This window comes from Somniosus microcephalus, chromosome 1 (assembly GCF_052327205.1).
Source record: "Somniosus microcephalus isolate GS21.2 chromosome 1, FLI_Smic_1.0, whole genome shotgun sequence".
In the NCBI taxonomy this organism is placed as follows: domain Eukaryota; kingdom Metazoa; phylum Chordata; class Chondrichthyes; order Squaliformes; family Somniosidae; genus Somniosus; species Somniosus microcephalus.
The window spans coordinates 49,972,553-49,996,218 of record NC_140987.1 but is presented as its reverse complement, the minus strand read 5'-3'; the positions used below and the strand labels follow the sequence as shown (position 1 = coordinate 49,996,218).

At 46.9% G+C, this 23,666-nt stretch overlaps 1 protein-coding gene across 3 annotated transcripts in view; it reads right to left on the bottom strand.

Moving 5' to 3' along the window:
* Positions 1-23,666, bottom strand: part of LOC147124049 (protein WWC2-like) — a 276,343-nt gene that overhangs the window by 92,357 nt on the left and 160,320 nt on the right. For all 3 annotated transcript variants that reach the window (XM_085979385.1, XM_085979512.1, XM_085979446.1), the window contains exon 3: positions 11,887-12,090. In XM_085979385.1, coding sequence (XP_085835511.1) covers positions 11,887-12,090 — 204 coding nt within the window. The remainder of the gene's footprint in view (positions 1-11,886; positions 12,091-23,666) is intronic.

The window sequence follows — 23,666 nt, the reverse complement described above, 5'->3', positions numbered from 1 at the left end:
AACAAAGTTCAAACATGGACAGAAGAGTTGGCTTCTAGAGGCAAGGTGAGATTGACTGCCTTTGACATCAAAACAGCAGGGGGCCGAGTGTGGCACCAAGGAGCCCTAGTAAAACTGAAGTCAATGGGGATCAGAGGAAAAACTCTCCAGTGGCTGGAGTCATACATGGCATAAAGAAAAATAGTTGTGTTTGCTGGAGACCAATCATCTCAGCCGCAGAACATCTCTACAGGACTTCCTCAGGGCAGCGTCCTAGGCCTAACTATCTTCAGCTGCTTCATCAATGACCTTCCCTCCATCATAAGGTCAGAAGTGGAGCTGTTTGTTGATGATTGCATAAGGTTCAACTTCATTTTGCAATTCCTCAGATAATGAAGCAGTCCATGCTCACATGTATCAGGACACGGAAAACACCCTGGCTTGGGCTGATAAGTGGCAAGTAACACTCGGGCCACACAAGTACCAGGCAATGACCATCTCCAACAAGAGAGAGCCTAACCACCTCCTCTTGACAGAGCTTAAAACCAATAGAACACAATTAAGTGTTACAAATAATGTATTTGCTGCCTTTCATCAGAACCCAGCTCTCAATGCAAACTTTAAAAATGGATTCCTATTTGTGTTCCTGAAGCATTGTGAGTGATGTATTCATACTTCAAGGTAGAAAGACGCCTACCACCAGTGCACTGGGAGCAGGGCTAAGTACAATCAATCACCAGGCAGCGTACAATTCTATTACCAGCAAACTGATGTGCCTTTTTTACCTCTGTGAATAATGGATCACTTTAAGGAATGTAACTCAGAAATTTTATTATTAACTAGAGACTCTTAAAGCATATTTACACAGGCCATCTGAGAAACTAGAAACTGATGGGATTTGAATTAACTAAGCCTCTTCCCTAATTTTCCTCAGTAGTTTTCTGCAAACAATGGATTACAACACATTCTTGGTTATCTTTATATTTCACCTTCAGTAGTTGTTGATTCAGTGCAAATACAGAATATCCCTTTTGGACAGTGCAAGGAACCACTGCGTCTCCACCAAATGAAATAAGTGAAATATTTCAGTGTAGTATGAGAGTTTGGCACAGTTAAATTGTGTGTGTTTTTCCATTATGGACTTGTTCATCTCTACTTAAGGGGCAAACCCTGGTGGTCAAAGGGTTTTCAATCTTTTGAATTCTGTACCCCAGAGGACTGTGGATGCTCAGTCGTTGAGTATATTCAAGGCTGAGATAGACAGATTTTTGGATACTAAGGGAATCAAGGGATATGGGGATCAGGCGGGAAGGTGGTGTTGAGGTAGAAGATCAGCCACGATCTTACTGAATGGCGAAGCAGGCTTGAAGGGCCGAATGGCATACTCCTGCTCCTATTTCTTATGTACTTATGCGATAGCAAAATACTGCGAAAATACTGGAAATCCGAAATAACAACAGAAAACGCTGGAAAAACTCAGCAGGCCAGGCAACATCCGTGGAGAGAGAAACAGAGTCAATGTTTCGGGTCGAAACCCTTCTTCAGAACTGAGAAAAAAGGCAGGAAATGAAACAGATTAAAAGACAGTTTGGGGGCTGGGAAATGGGGGAGGGGATGAAAGAAGAAACATTAAGAGATATTCAAGGTGAGACGAGATAGTAATAGGACAATAAAAGAAACAAACAATGGCTCTAGATGAGGTGTGAAATGCGCTGGCAGAGTGAAAGACAGCTGCCATGTGGGAGAGAGAAAAAAAAGGAAAAGGCACAAACCAAAAGTGTGGATAAAAAATATAAAAATATAATAGGGGCCGAGGTTATGATCTGAAATTGTTGAACTCGATATTGAGTTCGGAAGGCTGTAAAGTGCCTAATCGGAAGATGAGGTGCTGTTCTTATGTTCTCTTCTCTCCTAAAAGTGTTTTTACTTCATGCTGTGGTACAGTTCCATGGGCTTCAGTCACCCTCTGGTACTTCACCCTAAGAGCTATTATTCATCTCCGAGTGAGATCCAGGAAGCAATTCTATCGTAGTGGACTTCGCAGCTGAGCGCAATCCTGTACTCACCGACATCCACACACGCTCACTTTCAGCAGGGTTTGCTGCACAGATGGATTAGGATCCCTGGCCATTTCCCCCCTCCTGAATCCAGGAGAGCTGAGGCCAACTGTAGTAGTCTTGCCACTGCTCTGGCTGAAAGCAACTAACTCAGCACAGACCAGGGATCCAATCTGGGGCCTTCCTGCTCTGTGCTGCTCACTGCCACCCACTGGATAAAGCTCACTGAATTATCGGAGGAGCTCTAAATGTGTTCACAGACAAATTGACAACAGCTCTACGCACTACCTTACTAGATTAGTTTAACCCTCTCGCTCTGCAGTGAACTGAGAAAAGATGGCAAGCATGGGTGTCAAGTCTTTTGAAAAAATATACGTAAATGTTTACTCTACAAAATGAAAGGAATGTTTGCAGTTTTGCCAGACCCCACTCAGTGTCATTAAGTGACTCTACACTTTATTGTACACTCTGTTATCACGGCATTGGCTCACACAACATACATTGGCCCGTATTTTCCGGTGCCTACGGGTGGGTACGCGCTGTGTACACACCCGTAGGGACATCGGAAATGCCGGTTTCAGATATGTGAAGCGCATGCACTGAAAACCGGCATTTCCGATCTGTCAAGAATGCTCTTGACAGATCGGACGCCTGCCCTGGAGAAGGGCCTCTGCGGGGGGAGAGTTCCACTTTCTGCAGAACCTCCGCCCGCAGAAAACCCTTAGAAATCTTACGCCTGGTAAAAGCGTACGGCCTGCTTTTACCAGCATAAGAGTTAAGAAAAGTAAAAAAAAAAAATTTTCACTCATTTATAATTTTAAAAATACTTTAAAAGGTTTATTTTTAGCCCCATAAAAAACTTTAATTATTTTTTTCAAAAAATGAAAAAATGTATTTAATGTTTTAGTTTCTTTTTGGGGTGATCCCCATTCATACTTTTGACAAGTCTATCTGTCAAAAGTATGAAGGGAGATTCCCTTCTTTCATTGGCTGGCCTGGCCCACGTGATCCCATGCTTGCGAACTGCATGTGCCCCTGGGATACGTGGGCCCTGCGCATTTCGACTGTGGAGAGGCCCAGGAGCAGAAATGTCTGGACCTCGGGAGCCCTCAGGTAAGGCCGTAGATTTTTTTTCCGATAGCAGGCATCCGCACGCAGGAAGCCTCCAATCGGAAATTACAGGTCACTGTCTTCACTTTAGCACACAATAATAAATGGGCTTTTTGCAAGCTTTCATAGTCACATGGCAAAAGTGGGCAAGCAAAATCCTAAAGTAGATCCCCCTATACTTATGGAAAATAATGATAAGTGAATAAAATTACAATAATTGACACGAAACAGTCACTTCAAACCAGTCAGGTGTGGTAAACACTTGCCAGGACGAATCAATCCGGATAGCTTACACATGTGTTAAACAATGTAAGTAAAATACATTAATCTGAGAAATGGGCATGCTTTGGGAAGATGAAGTCCACAAATCAGTTTTGTTTCAATACAGCAAGAACTTCTGTGGAGCACACTAGTGGCCTCCAGCTGCAGAAAGTTGCGTGCTCGCCACAGTTTAAGAATCTGAATCCCCGGTTCAGCCCATTTAAAATGAAATCTGTTTTCTGAAAGCCCCATGGGACATAATCAGGAGTATCCAATATGGGCAGCAGAACGGAGAGGTCCGCTCGCTGTTGAAAGCACGCGATGCAGCATTTAAATCTGGCGACGCGGCGGTTTACAGTGCAGCTAGGACCAACCTAAAAAAGGGTATCAGGACTGCCAAAAGGAAACAGACACTGCGGATAGAGGATCATTTCCACAACAACTCGGACCCCCGGCGCATGTGGCAAGGCATCCAGTCCATCACTGACTACAAGAGCAAAAACACCAGCCCCCCAGTTAGTGATGCCTCCCTTCCGGAGGAGCTTAACAACTTCTACGCTCGCTTCGACAGGGACAACAGGGAGCCGGCTATCAAAGCCTTGCCACCCCCGGAAGACCAGGTGCTCACTCTGTCGACCTCCGACGTAAGGGGTGTTCTACGCGGAGTGAACACACGAAAGGCTGCTGGACCGGATAGCATCCCTGGACGGGTACTCAAGGAATGTGCTGATCAGCTGGCTGATGTCTTCACCGCCATCTTCAATCTGTCATTGGCCCAGGCAGTAGTCCCTACATGCTTCAAGACCGCTACCATTATTCCTGTGCCAAAACAAACGGCTGTGATGTGCCTGAACGACTATCGACCTGTCGCACTCACACCCATCATAATGAAGTGTTTCGAGAGACTGGTCCTGGCTCACATCAAAGCCAGTGTTCCCGCCTCTCTTGACCAACACCAGTTTGCCTATCGTGCAAACAGATCAACGGAGGATGCAATCACAACTGCTCTACACTCTGCACTGAATCACTTAGATGGTAAAGAGACCTAAATCAGAATGCTGTTCATAGACTACAGCTCAGCATTCAACACTATCGTCCCCAATAAGCTGGCCACCAACTCCACACTCTTGGCCTGAACACTTCCCTCTGCAACTGGACCCTGGACTTCCTAACAAACAGACCCCAGTCTGTCAAATTAGGTAACCACACCTCCCCCCCCCCGACCCTGAACACGGGGGCCCCACAAGGATGTGTGCTGAGCCCCCTCCTCTACTCCCTCTTCACCCACGACTGTGTGGCTGTTCATGGTTCCAACACCATCATCAAGTTTGCGGATGATACCACGGTAGTAGGCCAGATCACCAACAACGATGAGTCAACCTACAGGGAGGAGATCCAGCATCTCGTGAAGTGGTGCGCCGATAACAACCTGGCCCTTAACATCAAGAAAACCAAAGAAATCATTGTGGACTTCAGGAAGTCTAAAGGCGGAAGTCACACCCCCATCCACATCAATGGGGCTGTGGTGGAAAGGGTGGACAGCTTTAAGTTCCTCGGAGTCCACATCACGGAAGACCTCTCCTGGTCCCTCAATACCTCCTCTCTGGTGAAGAAGGCCCAGCAGCGCCTATATTTCCTAAGGAGGCTGAAGGGATGTAACCTGTCACCCCTGATCCTCTCTAACTTTTACCGCTGCACAATAGAGAGCATCCTGACGAACTGTATCACAGTATAGTATGGCAGCTGTAGCTACTATGACCGGAAAGCCCTGCAGCGGGTAGTCAAAACTGCCCAACGCATTACCGGCACCTGGCTACCGACCATAGAGTACATATACCAGAAACGCTGTTTACGGAGGTCACGGTCCATCATCAAAGACCCTACCCACCCCAGCCACAGTCTGTTCGCCCTCCTGCCATCTGGGAGACACTACAGGTGCATTCGCACCCGTACGACCAGATTTAGGAACAGCTTCTTTCCCAGGGCTGTCATCCTACTGAACTCCACAAATAAACTCTAAAGCCTGCACATCTGCCAATGCACTTTATTATGGTTATGTTTATGTTAATGTATTACAAGCCAAATGTATGTTGAATGTTTAAATGTCTTAATCTAAATGTACACTCTCGGGGGCCGCAAGCCTACATTTCGTTGTACTGCACTTGTGCACTAACAATGACAATAAAGTTGATTATGATTATGATTATGATCTAATTCACTCAAAAGTTTCATATTACAGGAAACTCTCTCTTAACCGGCAAAATTCAGGAGTAAGTTCAGGTAAGTTTTACTTTATATTAGTGGCCGTGTACCCGGGGTTCCTGGATCTGTGGCCATGTAACCGGGGTTCCTGCACCTGTGGCCGTGCAACAGGGACTCCTGGATCTGTGGTTGTGTAACCGGGACTCCTGCACAAGTGCCGTGTAACCGGGGCTCCTGCACCTGTGGCCGTGTACGGGGCTCTCGTACCTTGGTAAGTATACGTCTCCGTAATCCGGACTTTTTGATCAACTGGCACCACGCCGGTCCCGTTGGTGCCGGATAAAAAAGAGTTTCCTGTAATATGAAACTTTTGAGTGAATTAGATTCACAGGGCTGGCTAACTGCAGCACACACCTTCCAGGTTGAGTGTGAACACAGGTGAATTAATTGCTCACTGATCATTGCCAATGCTGCTATGACGAGCGGTTTAGGATGACATTCTCTTTCTCTCAGACTTGCGTTCAAATTCCTTCATTGCCTCGCCCCGCTCCATCTCTGTAACCTCCTCCAGCCCTACGATCCTCTAAGAAGTTTACATTCATCCAACTCCTGTCTCTTACGCCTCCTTCACTCTCATTCCCCCACCACTGGCGGCTGTGCCTTTAGCCATCTAGGCCCTAAGCTCTGGAAGTCCCTCCCTAAACCTCTCCGCCTCTCGACATCTCTCTCCTCCTTTAAGACGCTCCTTAAAACCCACCTCTTTGACCAAGCTTGTAGTCAGTCGCCTTGTGAAGGAATAAGCCATCTAACCTATTCAGAAAAATACACTATCTTATGAAAGCATTCTGGCCTTATTAAAATATGACAAACTGGGTTTGGAAATTTAGAAATAGCTGTGAAAGAATTCTGGCTATTGAGATAAGACAGTTGTTGACCCTGAATAAATAACCTTATTGAAACAGAAGGTGCATGGCTCCGACAAGCTGACCTTTTGGGAACAAAACAATGGTTCACCCTGGATAATGTGTTTTAATTTAAACTTGGTAAAGATGGCACATAAGATAAGGAACATCTGCCCTCGTAAAGATGACATAAAATAAGGAACACCTGCCCTTCACACCGTTTTATATGGTTAACCCAGAACACCTGGGGAAAGACAAGATTCTGGAATATTACAAGCTGATGTAGCAGTAAGAATTGCAGAGGTCAGCAGAAAGATGAATAGGGATAATTAATTTGCATCAGCAGAAACGTTAAAGGAAATACCACTGAAAAAGGGTATAAATATTGAAGTCTCAAATGGGATATGAGACTCGCTTAAATCGGGCAAAGCAATTCTTGACCACAGAGGCGGTTCTGTGGTCTCCAACTCTTTGTACCTTGGGGATCAAAGGTATTTGATATTGATGGATATCCTGTATAGAAAACTTTAAGAACTGTAATACGGTAGCGAAGTTAAGATTTAAAAATAAGATTCTCTGTTAATAATAAGATAGTATTTTTTCTCTTTTTAGAACTGCTAACATTGCGATTGACTGATTCACCAACTGTAAATTGCACGTCGGTTCTTTTAATAAATCTCTATATATTTTTAGAATTGTCTCACATAAGTCTTCTGTATCAATAACTTGCGAACTCTATCTCTGTACACTCTTTGGTGAAGAGTTACAGAATTCTGAAGGAGTTCTCCGGACCCTCATAATATCCGGGACGTTACAGACTAGCTAAACTTATTAAAAACGCTATCTGGAGGACGGTAACATTCTCAGGTTGTTCCTTTCCTTTAGGGAGACCTTTAGACCCAATTAAGCGTCTTTAGGATTCGGCTACCTCAAACTTTAGTTGAAAGTGAACGTCTGAGAAATACGCCTGATCCGGGATAACCCCAAAGGGGCTAGGACTAGTAAATATCCCTTCAGCCTAGAACATAAGAAGTAGGAGCAGGAGTAGGCCATACGGCCGCTCGGGCCTGCTCTGCCATTCAATAGGATCATGGCTGATCCGAACCTAGACTCACGTCCACTTCCCTGCCCACTCCCCGTAACCCCTAATTCCCTTATCAGCTAGGAAACTGTCTATCTCCATTTTAAATTTATTTAATGTCGCAGCTTCCACAACTCTCTGAGGTAGCAAATTCCATAGATTTACTACCCTCTGAGTGAAGAAGTTTCTCCTCATCTCAGTTTTGAAACGGCAGCCCCTTATTCTAAGATTATGCCCTCTAGTTCTAGTCTCACCCATCAGTGGAAACATCCTCCCCGCATCCACCCGATCAAGCCCCCTCACAATCTTATATGTTTCGATAAGATCGCCTCTCATTCTTCTGAATATCTCCCTCTTTGGCTTGGTGTCACTTCTTGTCTTCAGTGAAGCGCTTTGGGACATTTTCCGATGTTAAAGACGTTATACAGATGCAAGTTGTTGCTGTTGTTGTGTTTGACTGTCTCTCCTTCCAATGTGGAGAAGCAGTAGTCCTCCATGCCAAGTGTCCCCACAACAGTACAGATGGGACTGGATGAGGAACCGATTCATATCTGACCGCCCCATGCACCACACATCAGCACTCCAATGTGTCGTATCGCCCCCGTCACAGGTACAATACTGTTATGAAAGTAACAATGAGGTCTGAATCCCTGATTTAGCCCAGTGCAATGTTCCTATCTTTATATGATGTAGCTTGTTAAAAACAACCATTTATAGACTTCAATGTCAACATTCCTTTTTCTTTTCTTTCCTTCATCTTTCCCTCCCACAAAGACTGTCCTTTCTTTTGCCTTTCCTGCAACTCTTCTGCTGGTTTTCTTTACCTTACTAGCCCCATTTCTATACATTTGTATAATGCCTTTAACATAGGAAAATGTCCCAAGGCCCTTCACAGACATGCAATCAGACAAAAGTGACACCGAGCCAAAGAGGGAGATATTATGAGGGGTGACTGACTATAAGTTTGGTCAAAGAGGTGGGTTTTAAGGAGGGTCTTAAAGGGGGAGAGAAAGGTAGAGAGGCGGAGAGGTTTAGGGAGGGAACTCCAGAGCTTAGGACCTAGACAGCTGAAGGCACGGCTGCCAGTGGTGGAAGGAAGAGAGTGAGGGATGTGTAAAAGGCAAACTTCACAGAGGATCGTAGGGCTGGAGGAGGTTACAGAGATGGGAAGGGGCGAGGCAATAAAGGAAGTTGAAGACAAGGCTGAGGGAAAGAGAATGTCACCCTGAGCTGTTCTTCACAGCTGGATACACAGCGGCATTTCCCCAGCTCTACTTGTATATTGCAGGGTAACGGCATCAATCTAGCACTCCTAGTGAGGAGCTACGGTGCGTTGGACAATCAGCCCTACACTGTTGTAGCCCTTATCTCCACTTGCTTTGGTTTCCTACTCACATTATGGGATCAGTTCATTTTACATTACATGTAACTCTCAATCTCTCATAAGTTTTAGGAAAGTGCGCAGGAAAGCCCTGGAAAACTTAAGTTGAAGCCTTCTGCCAATTCCAGCTGTATAAGTCCTCTGAACTAGGACCAGTACCTGCAACCTCAGCGCCACACAGTCCTGTAATATAGGACAAGTACCTCAGCCCCACACAGCCTATAATATAGGACAAGTACCTCAGCCCCACACAGTCCTGTAATATAGGACAAGTACCCGAGCCACACACAGTCCTGCAATATAGGACAAGTACCTCAGCCCCACACAGCCTATAATATAGGACAAGTACCTCAGCCCCACACAGTCCTGTAATATAGGACAAGTACCCGAGCCACACACAGTCCTGCAATATAGGACAAGTACCCGAGCCTCACACAGTCCTGTAATATAGGACAAGTACCCGAGCCACACACAGTCCTGCAATATAGGACAAGTACCTCAGCCCCACACTGTCCTGTAATATAGGACAGGTACCTCAGCCCCACACAGTCCTGTAATATAGGACAAGTACCTCAGCCCCACACAGTCCTGTAATATAGGACAAGTACCTGAGCCCCACACAGTCCTGTAATATAGGACAGGTATCTCTGGCACACACAGTCCTGTAATATAGGACAAGTACCTGAGCCCCACACTGTCCTGTAATATAGGACAAGTACCTCAGCCCTACACAGTCCTGTAATATAGGACAAGTACCTGAGCCCCACACTGTCCTGTAATATAGGACAAGTACCTGAGTCCCACACAGTCCTGTAATATAGGACAAGTACCTCAGCCCCACACAGTCCTGTAATATAGGACAAGTACCCGAGCCACACACAGTCCTGCAATATAGGACAAGTACCTCAGCCCCACACAGCCTATAATATAGGACAAGTACCTCAGCCCCACACAGTCCTGTAATATAGGACAAGTACCCGAGCCACACACAGTCCTGCAATATAGGACAAGTACCCGAGCCTCACACAGTCCTGTAATATAGGACAAGTACCCGAGCCACACACAGTCCTGCAATATAGGACAAGTACCTCAGCCCCACACTGTCCTGTAATATAGGACAGGTACCTCAGCCCCACACAGTCCTGTAATATAGGACAAGTACCTCAGCCCCACACAGTCCTGTAATATAGGACAAGTACCTGAGCCCCACACAGTCCTGTAATATAGGACAGGTATCTCTGGCACACACAGTCCTGTAATATAGGACAAGTACCTGAGCCCCACACTGTCCTGTAATATAGGACAAGTACCTCAGCCCTACACAGTCCTGTAATATAGGACAAGTACCTGAGCCCCACACTGTCCTGTAATATAGGACAAGTACCTGAGCCCCACACAGTCCTGTAATATAGGACAAGTACCTCAGCCCCACACAGTCCTGTAATATAGGACAAGTACCCGAGCCACACACAGTCCTGCAATATAGGACAAGTACCTCAGCCTCACACAGTCCTGTAATATAGGACAGGTACCTCAACCTCACACAGTCCTGTAATATAGGACAAGTACCTCAGCCTCACACAGTCCTGTAATATAGGACAGGTACCTCAGCCTCACACAGTCCTGTAATATAGGACAAGTACCTCAGCCCCACACAGTCCTGTAATATAGGACAAATACCTGAGCCCCACACTGTCCTGTAATATAGGACAAGTACCTGAGCCCCACACAGTCCTGTAATATAGGACAAGTACCTCAGCCCCACACAGTCCTGTAATATAGGACAAGTACCCGAGCCACACACAGTCCTGCAATATAGGACAAGTACCTCAGCCTCACACAGTCCTGTAATATAGGACAGGTACCTCAACCTCACACAGTCCTGTAATATAGGACAGGTACCTCTGGCACACACAGTCCTGCAATATAGGACAAGTATCTCAGCCTCACACAGTCCTGTAATATAGGACAGGTACCTCAACCTCACACAGTCCTGTAATGTAGGACAAGTATCCGAGCCACACACAGTCCTTTAATATAGGACAGGTACCTCAGCCTCACACAGTCCTGTAATATAGGACAGGTACCTCAGCCCCACACAGTCCTGTAATATAGGACAGGTACCTCAGCCTCACACAGTCCTGTAATATAGGACAGGTACCTCAGCCTCACAGTCCTGTAATATAGGACAGGTACCTCTGGCACACACAGTCCTGTAATATAGGACAGGTATCTCAGCCCCACATAGTCCTGTAATATAGGACAAGTACCTCAGCCTCACACTGTCCTGTAATATAGGATAGGTACCTGCACACCCACACAGTCTTGTAATATTGAACAATTAGCTATAGCCCCTCAGTCCTGTAATACAGGACAAGCACCGACAGCCCCAAATTAAGCTAAAAATTCACCGTGTACAGCTAATTACAGGGATTCTCAACGATCCACCAATTTCCATTACCCACTGAGGGGACCCACTCCAATATAGAAGATAACCGAGGTTCTTAAGGCAAAAATTCCACAGATACTTTTTTAAAAATTCAGTTGTAAACATCCAGTAAATGTTCTAAATGCCTGCAGCCCTGCAATAAGCCATATTTCAGTGTCACAGTGTAAAGTATGACTACACAGCAGAAGGTTTATTGAGGTTGTAGCACTGGTAATGTTCCATTAAATGGCATTGAGTTGATGTGCACACTGTTTATCCAGGACTAGTTGGCAGTAGCCTAGTGAAAGACTGTTTCCCTTGACAGATAATTCCAAGCGTTCTTTCACTTATACAGAACACTGTCACAAACACTAACTGTAAGGTGCGCGGCTTATGAGTCAGGGGTCTTTTACCATCTGGAAGACACACTAGGAACACACTTTTAGCAGGGTTTGACTGTCCAGTGCTTTTCTCTCAGTACTTACAACTGGTCCGGGAACTGGACTTATCCTTCCAGACATCATTGAGGCGCATGTACTCGTCGATGGCTAGCGCTAGTCTTTGCTCTTTAACTTGGTAGAGTTCTTTCTGAGTGCTGAGTGCGTCCTGTGCCACCGTCAGATAATCCTTCAGCATTCGCTCCTGCTCTTTCCTCCATTGCGCCCGTGGGTCCTCTAACTGTGTGGTTTCTGAAAGGGCAAAATTGATACATTTTTCATTAGTTCAGCCAAGGGAGAGGCAAGATGGAACAGGCTTGAGGGGCTCAATGGCTTACTATGATTTTAACTCACAACCTCTGGCTTGCAAGTCTATTTGAACTCATGAGCCCTGGGCCGCTAGTCAGATTCGTCCGTTGCCCCCACTCGGAACCGGGGCCTTAGTGTTCAATACACCGACAAAAATAACTTACATTTACATAGAAACATAGAAGATAGGAGCAGGAGTAGGCCATTCGGCCCCTCGAGCCTGCTCTGCCATTCAATGTGATCATGGTTGATCATCCAAATTCAGTACCCTGTCCCTGCTTTCTCCCCATATCCCTTGATCCCCTTAGCCTTAAGAAATATATCCAACTCCTTCTTGAATATATTTAATGAATTGGCCTCAACTGTCTTCTGTGGTAGAGAATTCCACAGGTTCACCACTCTCTGGGTGAAGAAATTCCTCCTCATCTCAGTCCTAAATGGCTTACCCCTTATCCTTAGATAGCAGTCATGTAGAAAAATATCGCAAAGCACTTCACAGGAGGGAGACAAGGATATCCTACTGCTTTTTAGGGCAGCTCCCTATTTTAAGGTATTCTAGTCCTTTCTTGTTTTTGGATCCTCTACTCCAGCCATCATTCCCTGCCAACGGGGTGGATGCCCATCACTGTGCCCAAGGTTCATCAATGCCACTCAGAAACTGGGCATCAGGAGGGGCAAAAGAGCAGCCCTGAGTGATCCCCATTTCTCTCCTGCTGCCTCCTCACAACGTCCCAACTAAGATTAGTTACTCTCTGGGGGGTAACTTGAACTTTTGGTGATAGTGTAATACGGGCGCTATCGGATCAGCCGCTCGTCGTACACCCCTCCCACGTCAATGCAAAGGAAAATCAGGCCGGGGGGGCAAAACAGGCGGCCAATCCGATATTGCTCTTTTTACACTGTCGCCCAGAGTTAAAATTACCCAGACTGCGTGGAGGATAATCAACAACAACTTGTATTTATATAGCACCTTTAACGCAGTAAAATGTCCCAGGCACTTCACAGTATTATAAGACAAAAAATTTGACACCGAGCCGCATAAGGAGAAATTAGGGCAGATGACTTGGTCAAAGAGGTAGGTTTTAAGGAGCATCTTAAAGGAGGAAAGAGAGGTAGAGAGGCGGCGAGGTTTAGGGAGGGAATTCCAGAGCTTAGGGCCATCAATGGTTGAGCGATTATAATCAGGGATGCTCAAGAGGGCAGAATTAGAGGAGCGCCGATATCTCAGGGGGTTGTGGAGCTAGAGAAGATTAGAGATAGGGAGGGGTGATGAGCACAAAATATGCACAATCCACCGCTCCTCAGCACAACACCACCAACAATACCAGCTCCTACATCACTACCTGTTGATCTCCTACTTTAAGGAGCAGCAAGTTCCCTCCCTGAATAAGCAAGCAGTGCTATTAATATTCTCTATAGCCTAAAATCCCCCTTCTCAACAAATATCGATCCAGCTCCCTTTTGAAGGTGTTATCATTGGATGAACTCTGTGTTTGTGGGCTAAACAAGTTTTTTCTCATCTCTAAAGTTGCTCAGGTCTTGTAAATTTTAAACTTGGCTTGGGATATATTGGTGGACAGTATAAATCCAATAAAGAATTCGGGAGACACGACTTTACTCAGAGAGCGGTTAGAATGTGGAACTTGCTACCACATGGAGTGGTTGAGGCGAATAGAATAGATGCTTTTAAGGGGCAGCTAGACAAGTACATGAGGGCGAAAGGAATAGAAGGATAAGGAGATAAGGTTAGATGAAGTAGGGTGGGTGGAGGCTCGTGTGGAGCATAAACACCGGCACAGACCAGTAGGGCCAAATGGCCAGTTTCTGTGCTGTAAATTCCTCAGGGCACTGGGAACCCCTGCACACTGCAGAGCAACTATGCATAGAAGTGGTTCCCTGTCCCTCGCAGGGTAGCATTGTCGTCTCGTTTATTTTGCACCCTTCTACAAAAGTGGGGGCTTCCATCGACAGCAGGGCTGTAAAGCAGAAGGGGCACTTGTTATCCTTCTGCAAGTCTGTGATTTCTCCATTGCAGTGAAGTGTTTTTACTGCCAATTAAAAATAAAAGACAACCTATTCAGCTCACAGCACTGAAAGAAACCTTCCTGAGATCACAAGGGTTCAGTGACTCTCTTTATTCTGCGCAGTCATGAAATTCTATCAGTGTGCCCCATTTAACTTAACTGTTTCTATTTACAAAGTTACAAAGGTACGGTACTCGCAATTGGCTCTCTGGAGCTGAATGTAATGGGGGAGAAATTCCCCTCCTTTGCGCCTCCCGTGGGGGGTGCTAACGGGGCGCAAAAGCCTTTTCGCCCAGCTGCGGCGCTGACCGCACCTCCCGCCAAATTCCGCGGGAGGTTAGCGGCGGCGCTGCCGGGTTGCGCCCCGATCTCATGCGCCCGGAGATCATGACATCATCTCTGGGCGCATCGCCCCGGTAGAAACATTCCCCTTCGTCCCCTGCAGCAGCGCCGGGCGATGGCAGCGACCGCTGCAGGGGACGCGAGCAGGGCGGCCAGCCGCTAGCGGGGCGGAAGTTAAAGGTGAGGTGACTGGCCGGCCGCCCTGAAAAAAATGTCGGCTTTTTTTGAAAAATGCTTTTTTTCCTCCGGACGTGGGGGTCCGTGCCGTGATCGGCCAGCACGGCGTTCTGCTTGCGTGCCGGGAGGATCGCGCGGCACCCCCGCTCCCCGGTGCTGCAGGTAAGTTAAAAAAAAAACTGCAGAGTTCGCAGCGTGGGGCCCTTCCCTTTAATTCAGGGAAGAGCCCCTGCAACGCGTCAGTGCCACGTGGCCCAGTGTGTGGCGCTGCTGAGCCATGCATCCCGGGTCGTGAACTCCCCCACCCACCTTGCGCTCCAAGAAGGAAGTGGAACGCTTGATTTAGCCCTCCACTTCCCTCTTGGAGCAATAAGTGGGAATTTTAGGAAGCCTGGGAGAGGTTAGCGCCTGACGTTAACTTTTCCAGCTTATCTGATTTGGCACCCCAAACGGGGCTCGAGGGGAATTTCTAGCCCAATGGGTTACAATTAAAAGTGGCACAAGAGAGTTAGTGTGCCAGCTTTCATGGAAAATTCAACTGCTCACTCTTGATTGTTTAATCAAACCTTTCTTCATCTTTTCTAGCTCCAGGCTGTTTGAGGTCCCTGTTAATCAAACGCCGCTCTTCATTAATTTTCCCAGACAGTAAAGCAGTCAGGGAAGCAGCAATCAAAGTAGTATTACATTCGTCATACATAAGGCACTTTTCTATTTAATATGCAGATCTTGTAAAAAAGACATGCAACCTCTGCCCATAGCCTATCCCACACCATGTCCCGCTCACACATCACGCCGCCCTCACTCAGCTACATTGGCTCCCAGTTCTCCAATTTAACTTTTTCATCCTCGTGTTCAAATCCCTTCATGGCCTTGTCCCTCTGTAACCACTTCCAGAAATACAACCGCCCCTGCTCCCCCCCCTCCACCCCTGAATTCAGCTCCTCCGACTCTGGCCTTGTGCATCTCTCCCTCCCTCCCTTCGCCCCACCACTGGTGGCTGTACCTTCAGCCGCCTAGGCCGCACTCTCTGGAACTCCATCCCCCTCCTCCTTTCCATCTCCCTCTCTTCCTTTAGTATCCTCTGTAAAACTCACCTCTTTGGCTAAGCTTTTTGTTACCCCTCCTAATCCTCCTTCTCTAGGCTCAGTATCTATTTTTTAATTACGCCCCGGTGAAGTGCTTTGGGATGTTTTGCTACGTTGAAGGCACTGTAAATGCAAGTTATTGATTTTTGTTGTTGCAGCGCTCGCCCGGTTAATGTTTAATACTCTCGTTGCTTCTGAAAAAAACCTCACCCTCAAAATTTAAGTGGAGACCCGATTAACAGCTGGTGAGAAGTGTGGGTCTCTAATGTTATTGGGTTTCTGGATGTCACCAGCTTTACACTGGAGAGTGCCATCAATGGGAGAACCCTCTGTCACCAAAGGCTCTCTGTCCACCTAAAGTATCGAAAGACAACCAATAGTCAGGCAATGATAGCAATCAACAAACTGGACGCAAAACGAGTGTAGGTTTAAAGCTAACAGTTTTCACAATGATTGTGAAATGACTTATCACTGCACAGATACAGAGCACGTTCAACAGCAAGTACTGCAATCTAAATGTGGCCTTGATAATCACTATTGGAATTTGCCCCAGCTTAATCTTGGTAACTTTGCTGAAGCATCTTGTTTTTCCTCTCGCATGTTAAACTATACAAGCTTTCCTGATGCCTCACTTGGTAAAGCCAACTGCAGCTGAGCCCTACAGGTCAGAAGGTCCCACGTTTCTTGGTCTGTGCTGACTTAGTTGATCACAGTTGATGAGCAGGGGGGGGGGCGGGTGGACAACAATCAGTCTCAGCAGCCACGGGCTAGGGAGGTGGAAAGAAAAGCAGCTAAGGTTCCTGCTTCAGCTTGCATGCAGGCGCTGATGACGGAGGTCAGCATCAGGTGAGGACAGGGTCGGGCTCAGCTATGGGGTCCAGAAGGTTTTTCGCACTCACCACATAAGCTCACACATGAAGAATGACCGGTTGGGTGAGGTAATGGAGGGTTACTATGTTTCTATTGGGGAGAAAGCAGGGACCGGGTACTGAATTTGGATGATCAGCCATGATCACATTGAATGGCGGAGCAGGCATGAGGGGCCGAATGGCCTACTCCTGCTCCTATCTTCTATGTTTCTATGTTACCCAGTGCCCGTGGGACTGCGCTCCAGAGAAAAGTCAATGGCCTAGAAATTCAGTAAGGCCCTGCCAGCTTGCTTGCGCCCAAAAGTTAGCGCTGCGCGCGGAGCCAGTTGCGACCGTCAGAAATTCAGTTTTTGCGCCCCAAGTCGGAACCGGGCGCTATTCCAGGGTGTGCCCGCCCCCGCTTGGGGCGCTGAAACTGAATTTCAGCGCGCTAGGTGCCGCTGCGCCACCCGCTGCGGTACTGCAGGCCTCCTCCTTCTCTTAAGGGGGAGGTGCCTGCAACGGGGAGATCGCCGCTTGATAGTGCCGGCAAATGAGCCCGGCACCACAGAGAAGTGCCGGGCTCGCGGAAAGCAGCCGGCAATGCCGCGGGGGGGGGGGGGTGGGGGTGGAGGAGGCCTGGGAAGGAGGTGCGGGCAGGCGGCCGCCGAAAAAGCGGCCGGCCGCACCTCCGCCTTAACTAGCGCCACTAAGGCTGCAGGACGGCCATGGTTGCAGAACGTTGTTTGCAGCCGCTGCGGAAGAGGCGGCCGCAACTAAATATGGGGGTCGGGCCGGTATCGGGGCGGAACCGGGGCACTGCGCACACCGATGACGTCATCGGTGCCGGCGCAGCGCTACCAGCTACCGCCGCCATTACCGCTGCGCTGAATATCAGCGCAAACTCCTCTATTGGCGCAGAAGCCCTCTTTGGGCGGTAACTGGGCGCAAAGCTGGCGGGGCCTTACTGAATTTCTAGCCCAATATCTTCAGGAGAGAGGAGAAAGGCGCAAAAGAGGAGATACTTGAAAAGAATAGTACTTTGGGGGATACAAAGAAATACTTTAACCTAAATATTCTCCTGAGGAACACTGTAAGAAGATATCAGGGGTGAAGTTCCTCAGAGCTTTTCCTGCCCTGCTGCTGTAACTTTGGCGGAAATGCAGTGGTCCATTTACATGCGTGAATGGGTTTCCGCTGCACATCCGGCAAAGTTACGGCGGAGGAGGGGGAAAAAATTCCGAGAAAATTCATCCCCATACGCTGCCTCTGATTTGAAATGTGACACGCACATTGTGCAGAAGGAAATGAAACCTTAATGGATCTGGAATGCTGCTCCCTGTTCACCTGACTGGCAATTGGCTAGAGACAGAACTGCCGGATACGTCATCCCAGCAAGTCTTTTCAGCCAGGAGACCTTTGCGAGCCTTCATCATCCAACAGAAAGAGCAAATATTTTTTTAAAATTCATTCTCGGGATGTGGACGTCGCTGGCAAGGCCGGCATTTATTGGCCATCCCTCGTTGGTCTTGAGAGGGTGATGGTGAGCCGCCTCCTTGTACTGTTAAGTCTGTGTGGTGAAGGTGCTCCGACAGTGCTGTTAGGTAGAGTGTTTGAGGAATCTGACTGAGCGATGATGAAGGATCGGTGATATATGTCCAAGTCAGGGTGGTGTGTGAATTGGAGGGTAACTTGAAGCTGATCACCCCTGTGCTCGCTGACCTACATTGGCTCCCGGTCTGGCAACGCCTCAATTTTAAAATTCTCATCCTTGTTTTCAAATCCCTCCATGGCCTCACCCCTCCCTGTCTCTGTAACCTCCTCCAGCCCTACAACCCTCCGAGATCTCTGCACTCCTTCAATTCTGGCCTCTTGCACATCCCCGATTTTAATCGCTCCACCACTGGTGGCCGTGCTTTCAGCTGCCTAGGCCCTAAGCTCTGGAATTCCCTCCTTAATTGTCTCTGCCCCTCTACCTCTCTCTCCTCCTTTAAGACACTCTAAACCTACCGCTTTGACCAAGCATTTTGTCATCTGTCCTAATATCTCCTTCTATGGCTCGGTGTCAATTTTTTTTTGATAACACTTCTGTACTACGTTAAAGGCGCTATATAAATACAAGTTGTTGTTGTTGTGATGGTGTTCCCATGCACCAGCTGCCCTTGTCCTCTCAGTTTTATTGTATTTAGATGGAGATACTTTCTCCATGCCTAACTGAACTAAATCTCTCTGGTGTTCAGAGAGATTTAGGTGTCCTCGTACAGGAAACACAGATCGTTAGCATTCAGGTACCGCAAGCAATTAGGAAGGCAAATGGCATGTTGGCCTTTATTGCAAGGGGATTGGAGTACAAGAGTAAGGAAGTCTTACTACAAGTGTACAGGGTTTTGGTGAGACCACAGCTCGACTACTGTGCTGAGTTTTGGTCTCCTTATCTGAGGAAGGATATACTTGCCTTAGAGGCGGTGCAACGAAGGTTCACTAGATTGATTTCTGGGATGAGAGGATTGTCCTATGAGGAGAGATTGAGCCTATACTCTCTGGAGTTTAGAAGAATGAGAGGTGATCTCATTGAAACATATAAGATTCTGAGGGGGATTGACAGGGTAGATGCCGAGAGGTTGTTTCCCCTGGTTGGAGAGTCTAGAACTAGGGGGCACAGTCTCAGGATAAGGGGTCGGCCATTTAGGACTGAGATGAAGAGTAATTTCTTCACTCAGAGGGTTGTGAATCTTTGGAATTCTCTACCCCAGAGGGCTGTGCATGCTGAATGGCTCAGTATATTCAAGGCTGAAATAGATAGATGTTTGGACTCTAGAGGAATCAAGGGATACGGGGATCGGGTGAGAAAGTGAAGTTGAGGTCAAAGATCAGCCATGATCTTATTAAATGGCGGAGCAGGCTCGAGGGGCCGTATGGCCTACTCCTGCTCCTAATTCGTATATTCTTATGGACCGATCAATCGTAAAGGTCCAGGTCACATAACTGCAACACAACCCCTTTGATACCTGGGATGGCAGGAATGACGTATGAGGAGAGATTGGGTCGATTGGGCTTGTACTCGCTGGAGTTTAGAAGAATGAGAGGGGATCTCATTGAAACTTATAAAATTCTGACAGGACTGGACAGACTAGATGCAGGAAGGATGTTCCCAATGGTCGGGGAGTCCAGAACCAGGGGTCACAGTCTAAGGATAAGGGGTAGGCCATCTAGGACAGAGATGAGGAGGAATTTCTTCACCCAGAGAGTGGTGAACCTGTGGAATTCTCTACCACAGAAGGCAGTAGAGGCCAATTCATTAAATATATTCAAGAAGGAGTTGGATATATTTCTTAAGGCTAAAGGGATCAAGGGATATGGGGAGAAGGCAGGGACAGGGTACTGAATTTGGATGATCAGCCATGATCACATTGAATGGCGGAGCAGGCTCGAGGGGCCGAATGGCCTACTCCTGCTCCTATCTTCTATGTTTCTATGAGACTGCAATTAATACAGTCGCGATGTGTTTATAGTGAACACTGCCTCGGTCCAGTTAGTGTGCCTACTGCTCTTAAAATCTGCTGCTCAGTACTGTTGCTGTCAGTGAGTTTCCAGTAATAATCCATGGGAGATCTGTGCAGTGGTTAGTTGTACTCCCCTGATACCAATCCCGTGCCTCGGAGCCCCGGCCAAAACCAAGGGAAAGAGGCAGAACGTTTTGCCATGAAATCTGACAGGGAGCAGCTAGTGCCCTAGTTCCTGTGATTGTCCTGAAAATTAACAATGAATGAATAAATTTGTAGCAATGTGCAAACAATTTTGCAGCGCCTCCCTGGAACAAGCAGCCCATTAAATGATTCTGCTTATTGACTTTTTTCAAAAGTACATAAGAGACAGGATGCAGTTAATGTGGTGCCCACACAGTGCTGGAATCAGATATGAGGAGTGGGGGGGTGGGGACACATGGTGTGTTCCATGGTTTCTTATATTCCTATGTCTGTGGCAGACACAGATAGTGGCAACGTAACCCCTTTGCTATGGTCTATCTGCAAATTTGCTTTTACTGCTCAGCTTTGAAGTGGAGTAAAATCTGCTGTAGTACTTAAACGTGTAAGGATTGCAGCAGCACCTCCACAGTCCAACAACTGCAACAAACTGCACCGAGAATTCAAAGGCTCCACAATCTGCTGTGGCTCTATGCTGGCCTTCGTAGCGAGAAGGTTCGAGTACAGGAACAAGGATGTCTTGCTGCAGTTGTACAGGGCCTTGGTGAGACCACACCTTGAGTATTGTGTGCAGTTTTGGTCGCCCTATCTGAGGAAGGATGTTCTTGCCATGGAGGGAGTGCAGCGAAGATTCACCAGGCTGATACCTGGGATGGCAGGAATGACGTATGAGGAGAGATTGGGTTGATTGGGCTTATACTCGTTAGAGTTTAGAAGAATGGAGGGGATCTCATTGAAACTTATAAAATTCTAACAGGACTAGACAGACTAGATGCAGGAAGGATGTTCCCGATGGTGGGGGAGTCCAGAACCAGGGGTCACAGTCTAAGGATAAGGGGTAAGCCATTTGGGACTGAGATGAGGAGGAATTTCATCACCCAGAGAGTGGTGAATCTGTGGAATTCTCTACCACAGAAGGCAGTTGAGGCCAATTCATTAAATATATTCAAGAAGGAGTTGGATATATTTCTTAAGGCTAAAGGGATCAAGGGGTATGGGGAGAAAGCAGGGACAGGGTACTGAATTTGGATGATCAGCCATGATCTCATTGAATGGCGGAGCAGGCTCGAGGGGCCGAATGGCCTACTCCTGCTCCTATCTTCTATGTTTCTATGTTTCCTTTTTTAAAAATCTGCCATCTACTTCTCTCTCAAAGGCATGTATCCTTACTGAAGTACTGTTCTACAGGCACCAGTGCCATGCCCAAATGGCAATTCTTCATGTGCGAGTCCCGATAGTGAGTGTCAGCAGACTATGTTAGCACGCGTGGCGTTACAGCCAAGCCTGGTCCTGTCCTCACACAAAGCCCCGCACAAGTGCATTTCCAGCAGGGCTTGCTGGATGTGAAAGCAGCAGACCTCCCCAGCCAGAAGGGCATCGTGGTCAACTGTCACGCTCCAACTGGGGATCGTAGCTGGGAGCTTCCTGGTCTTCTAGCTCAGCTACTTTCCACACTGTTCTTTACGTGTACTGGAACATGATGTAGCGGGAAAAAATATTTTGCTTCTCTCTTTTTAACCACGAAAGCATGCACATTTTAAAATACATAAAGGGATTTTTATAATTATGTAACTGACCGACTAACGTTTTCATAACTTGTTCAGCTACCCCTTTAGATCACTAGTTCCCCTTTCGGCTGTTTTCCTAATTCTATGTGTCCTCTTCAGTCGAGTAGGAAAGCTTGGCCTACATTAACACAGCCACTGTCAATGTCTGATAGGACGCAGACAATGGGCCGGACTTTGCTCCGAGCATCGAGACCTTCGTTAAATTTGCACTTGCCCATAGACTTTCTATCAGCTTTTGCACGGCAGGTTGCTGTCTGCCAGCCAGCCAAAAAGTGCAGCGCCCTCTACAGGGCATCTGGGATCTGTGTGAACAGGCCAAGCAACTGTATATCTCCTTAACCAATCAGATTGAAGAATCGTTAAAGAACAGCGCAGATTCTGAACCAGGAAGTGTAAGTTAGAATAGTGAATTAAAAATCAAATCAGGTTCAGAAAATGAAATGAACAAAGGGAATGAAAGATTGGATTAAGAGAGAGAGGTAAAAGAGACAGAAAAAAAAGTAAAGATTTGTATTTAATTTTTTTTTAACATTTCCAACAATAATTAAAAGCTGAAGGAATGAGGCTCCGCCCTTATAAATGTTAATTTTCAGTGCCAGAGAGGTTGTTTGGTAGTAATTAAGACTTACCATGCCATTAAATAGGGTACTTAGGCTGGAATGGACAAGCCCTAACATTTTGTGGCGAGCTTAGTCCATATCTACGACGTCAGTACAGGAACTTCATGCCGTTCAATACATTGGAATGGGGAGCCAGGCGGTGAGATGCTGTTTCCGCACAGCTTTTGTGGGAGCGGCGCATCTCCGACAGCAACTTCCGGATTTCCGCATTTAACTGCACATGCGCGGTCGCCAGAAGTTGCTGTCCGAGTTGCACATAAATAGCGGTGAGCGCCGATAGTCTCACCGATAGTTTAACCGCAAAATCCAGCCCATTATGAGGAGGGCAGATTCCGTGTCCACCACCCGCTTCCCTGAATTCCTCCGCTGAGTTCCCTTCCAGCTCCATCTAGTGGTTCAGCCAAGAACTGCTGACATTCTCCCACTCTTCAAGAATGAAATTCAAAAACAGGTCCACGTGGGAGTTTGGTACTGTCACACCGTACACAGCACAGCTACGCTGTCTAAACCAGTCTTACATTTCTTTATCCACAGGGCTTCCAGTACTTTATACAAATGTATGTTTCCATGTTAAACGTAGGAAGCAAAATAGCAAGAGTATTAAATAAACAGGGTTTTGGCATTCCACTGTTTTCCGCCGAATTGCAAAATACTGCCAGGGTCCAGAACAATATGTGCACCAGTGAGATGACAACACAAGCTCATTAATTGCTTCGCAAACACTTGACAGACTGCATTTCTTTACTATTTAGTAAGAACCTTTTCGTGTTTTCATGTGAGTAAAACATCAGAGCTGAAGGACAGGCTAGGGTGTGTGGCCCCAATAAGCGTTCTTTATAGAAACGTACAGAGTATAAGGAATAAATTAAATGAACTGCAGGCACAAATTCAAATTGGAGGGTATGACATTGGAGCCATTACTGAGACAGGACTGGGAACTAAATATACCAGGTTATAAGGTTTACAGGACAGATAGGGAAAACGGCAGAGGAAGAGGAGTAGCCTTAGTAATTAAGGATGAAATCACTTCAATGATTAAGAGAGGATTTAAAGAGCGGTAAGCAGCCAGTGGAGTACTTACGGGTTGAATTAAGAAATAGTAAAGGATCTAAGACTGTAGTGGGAGTTGTGTATAGGCCCCCTGGTAGCAG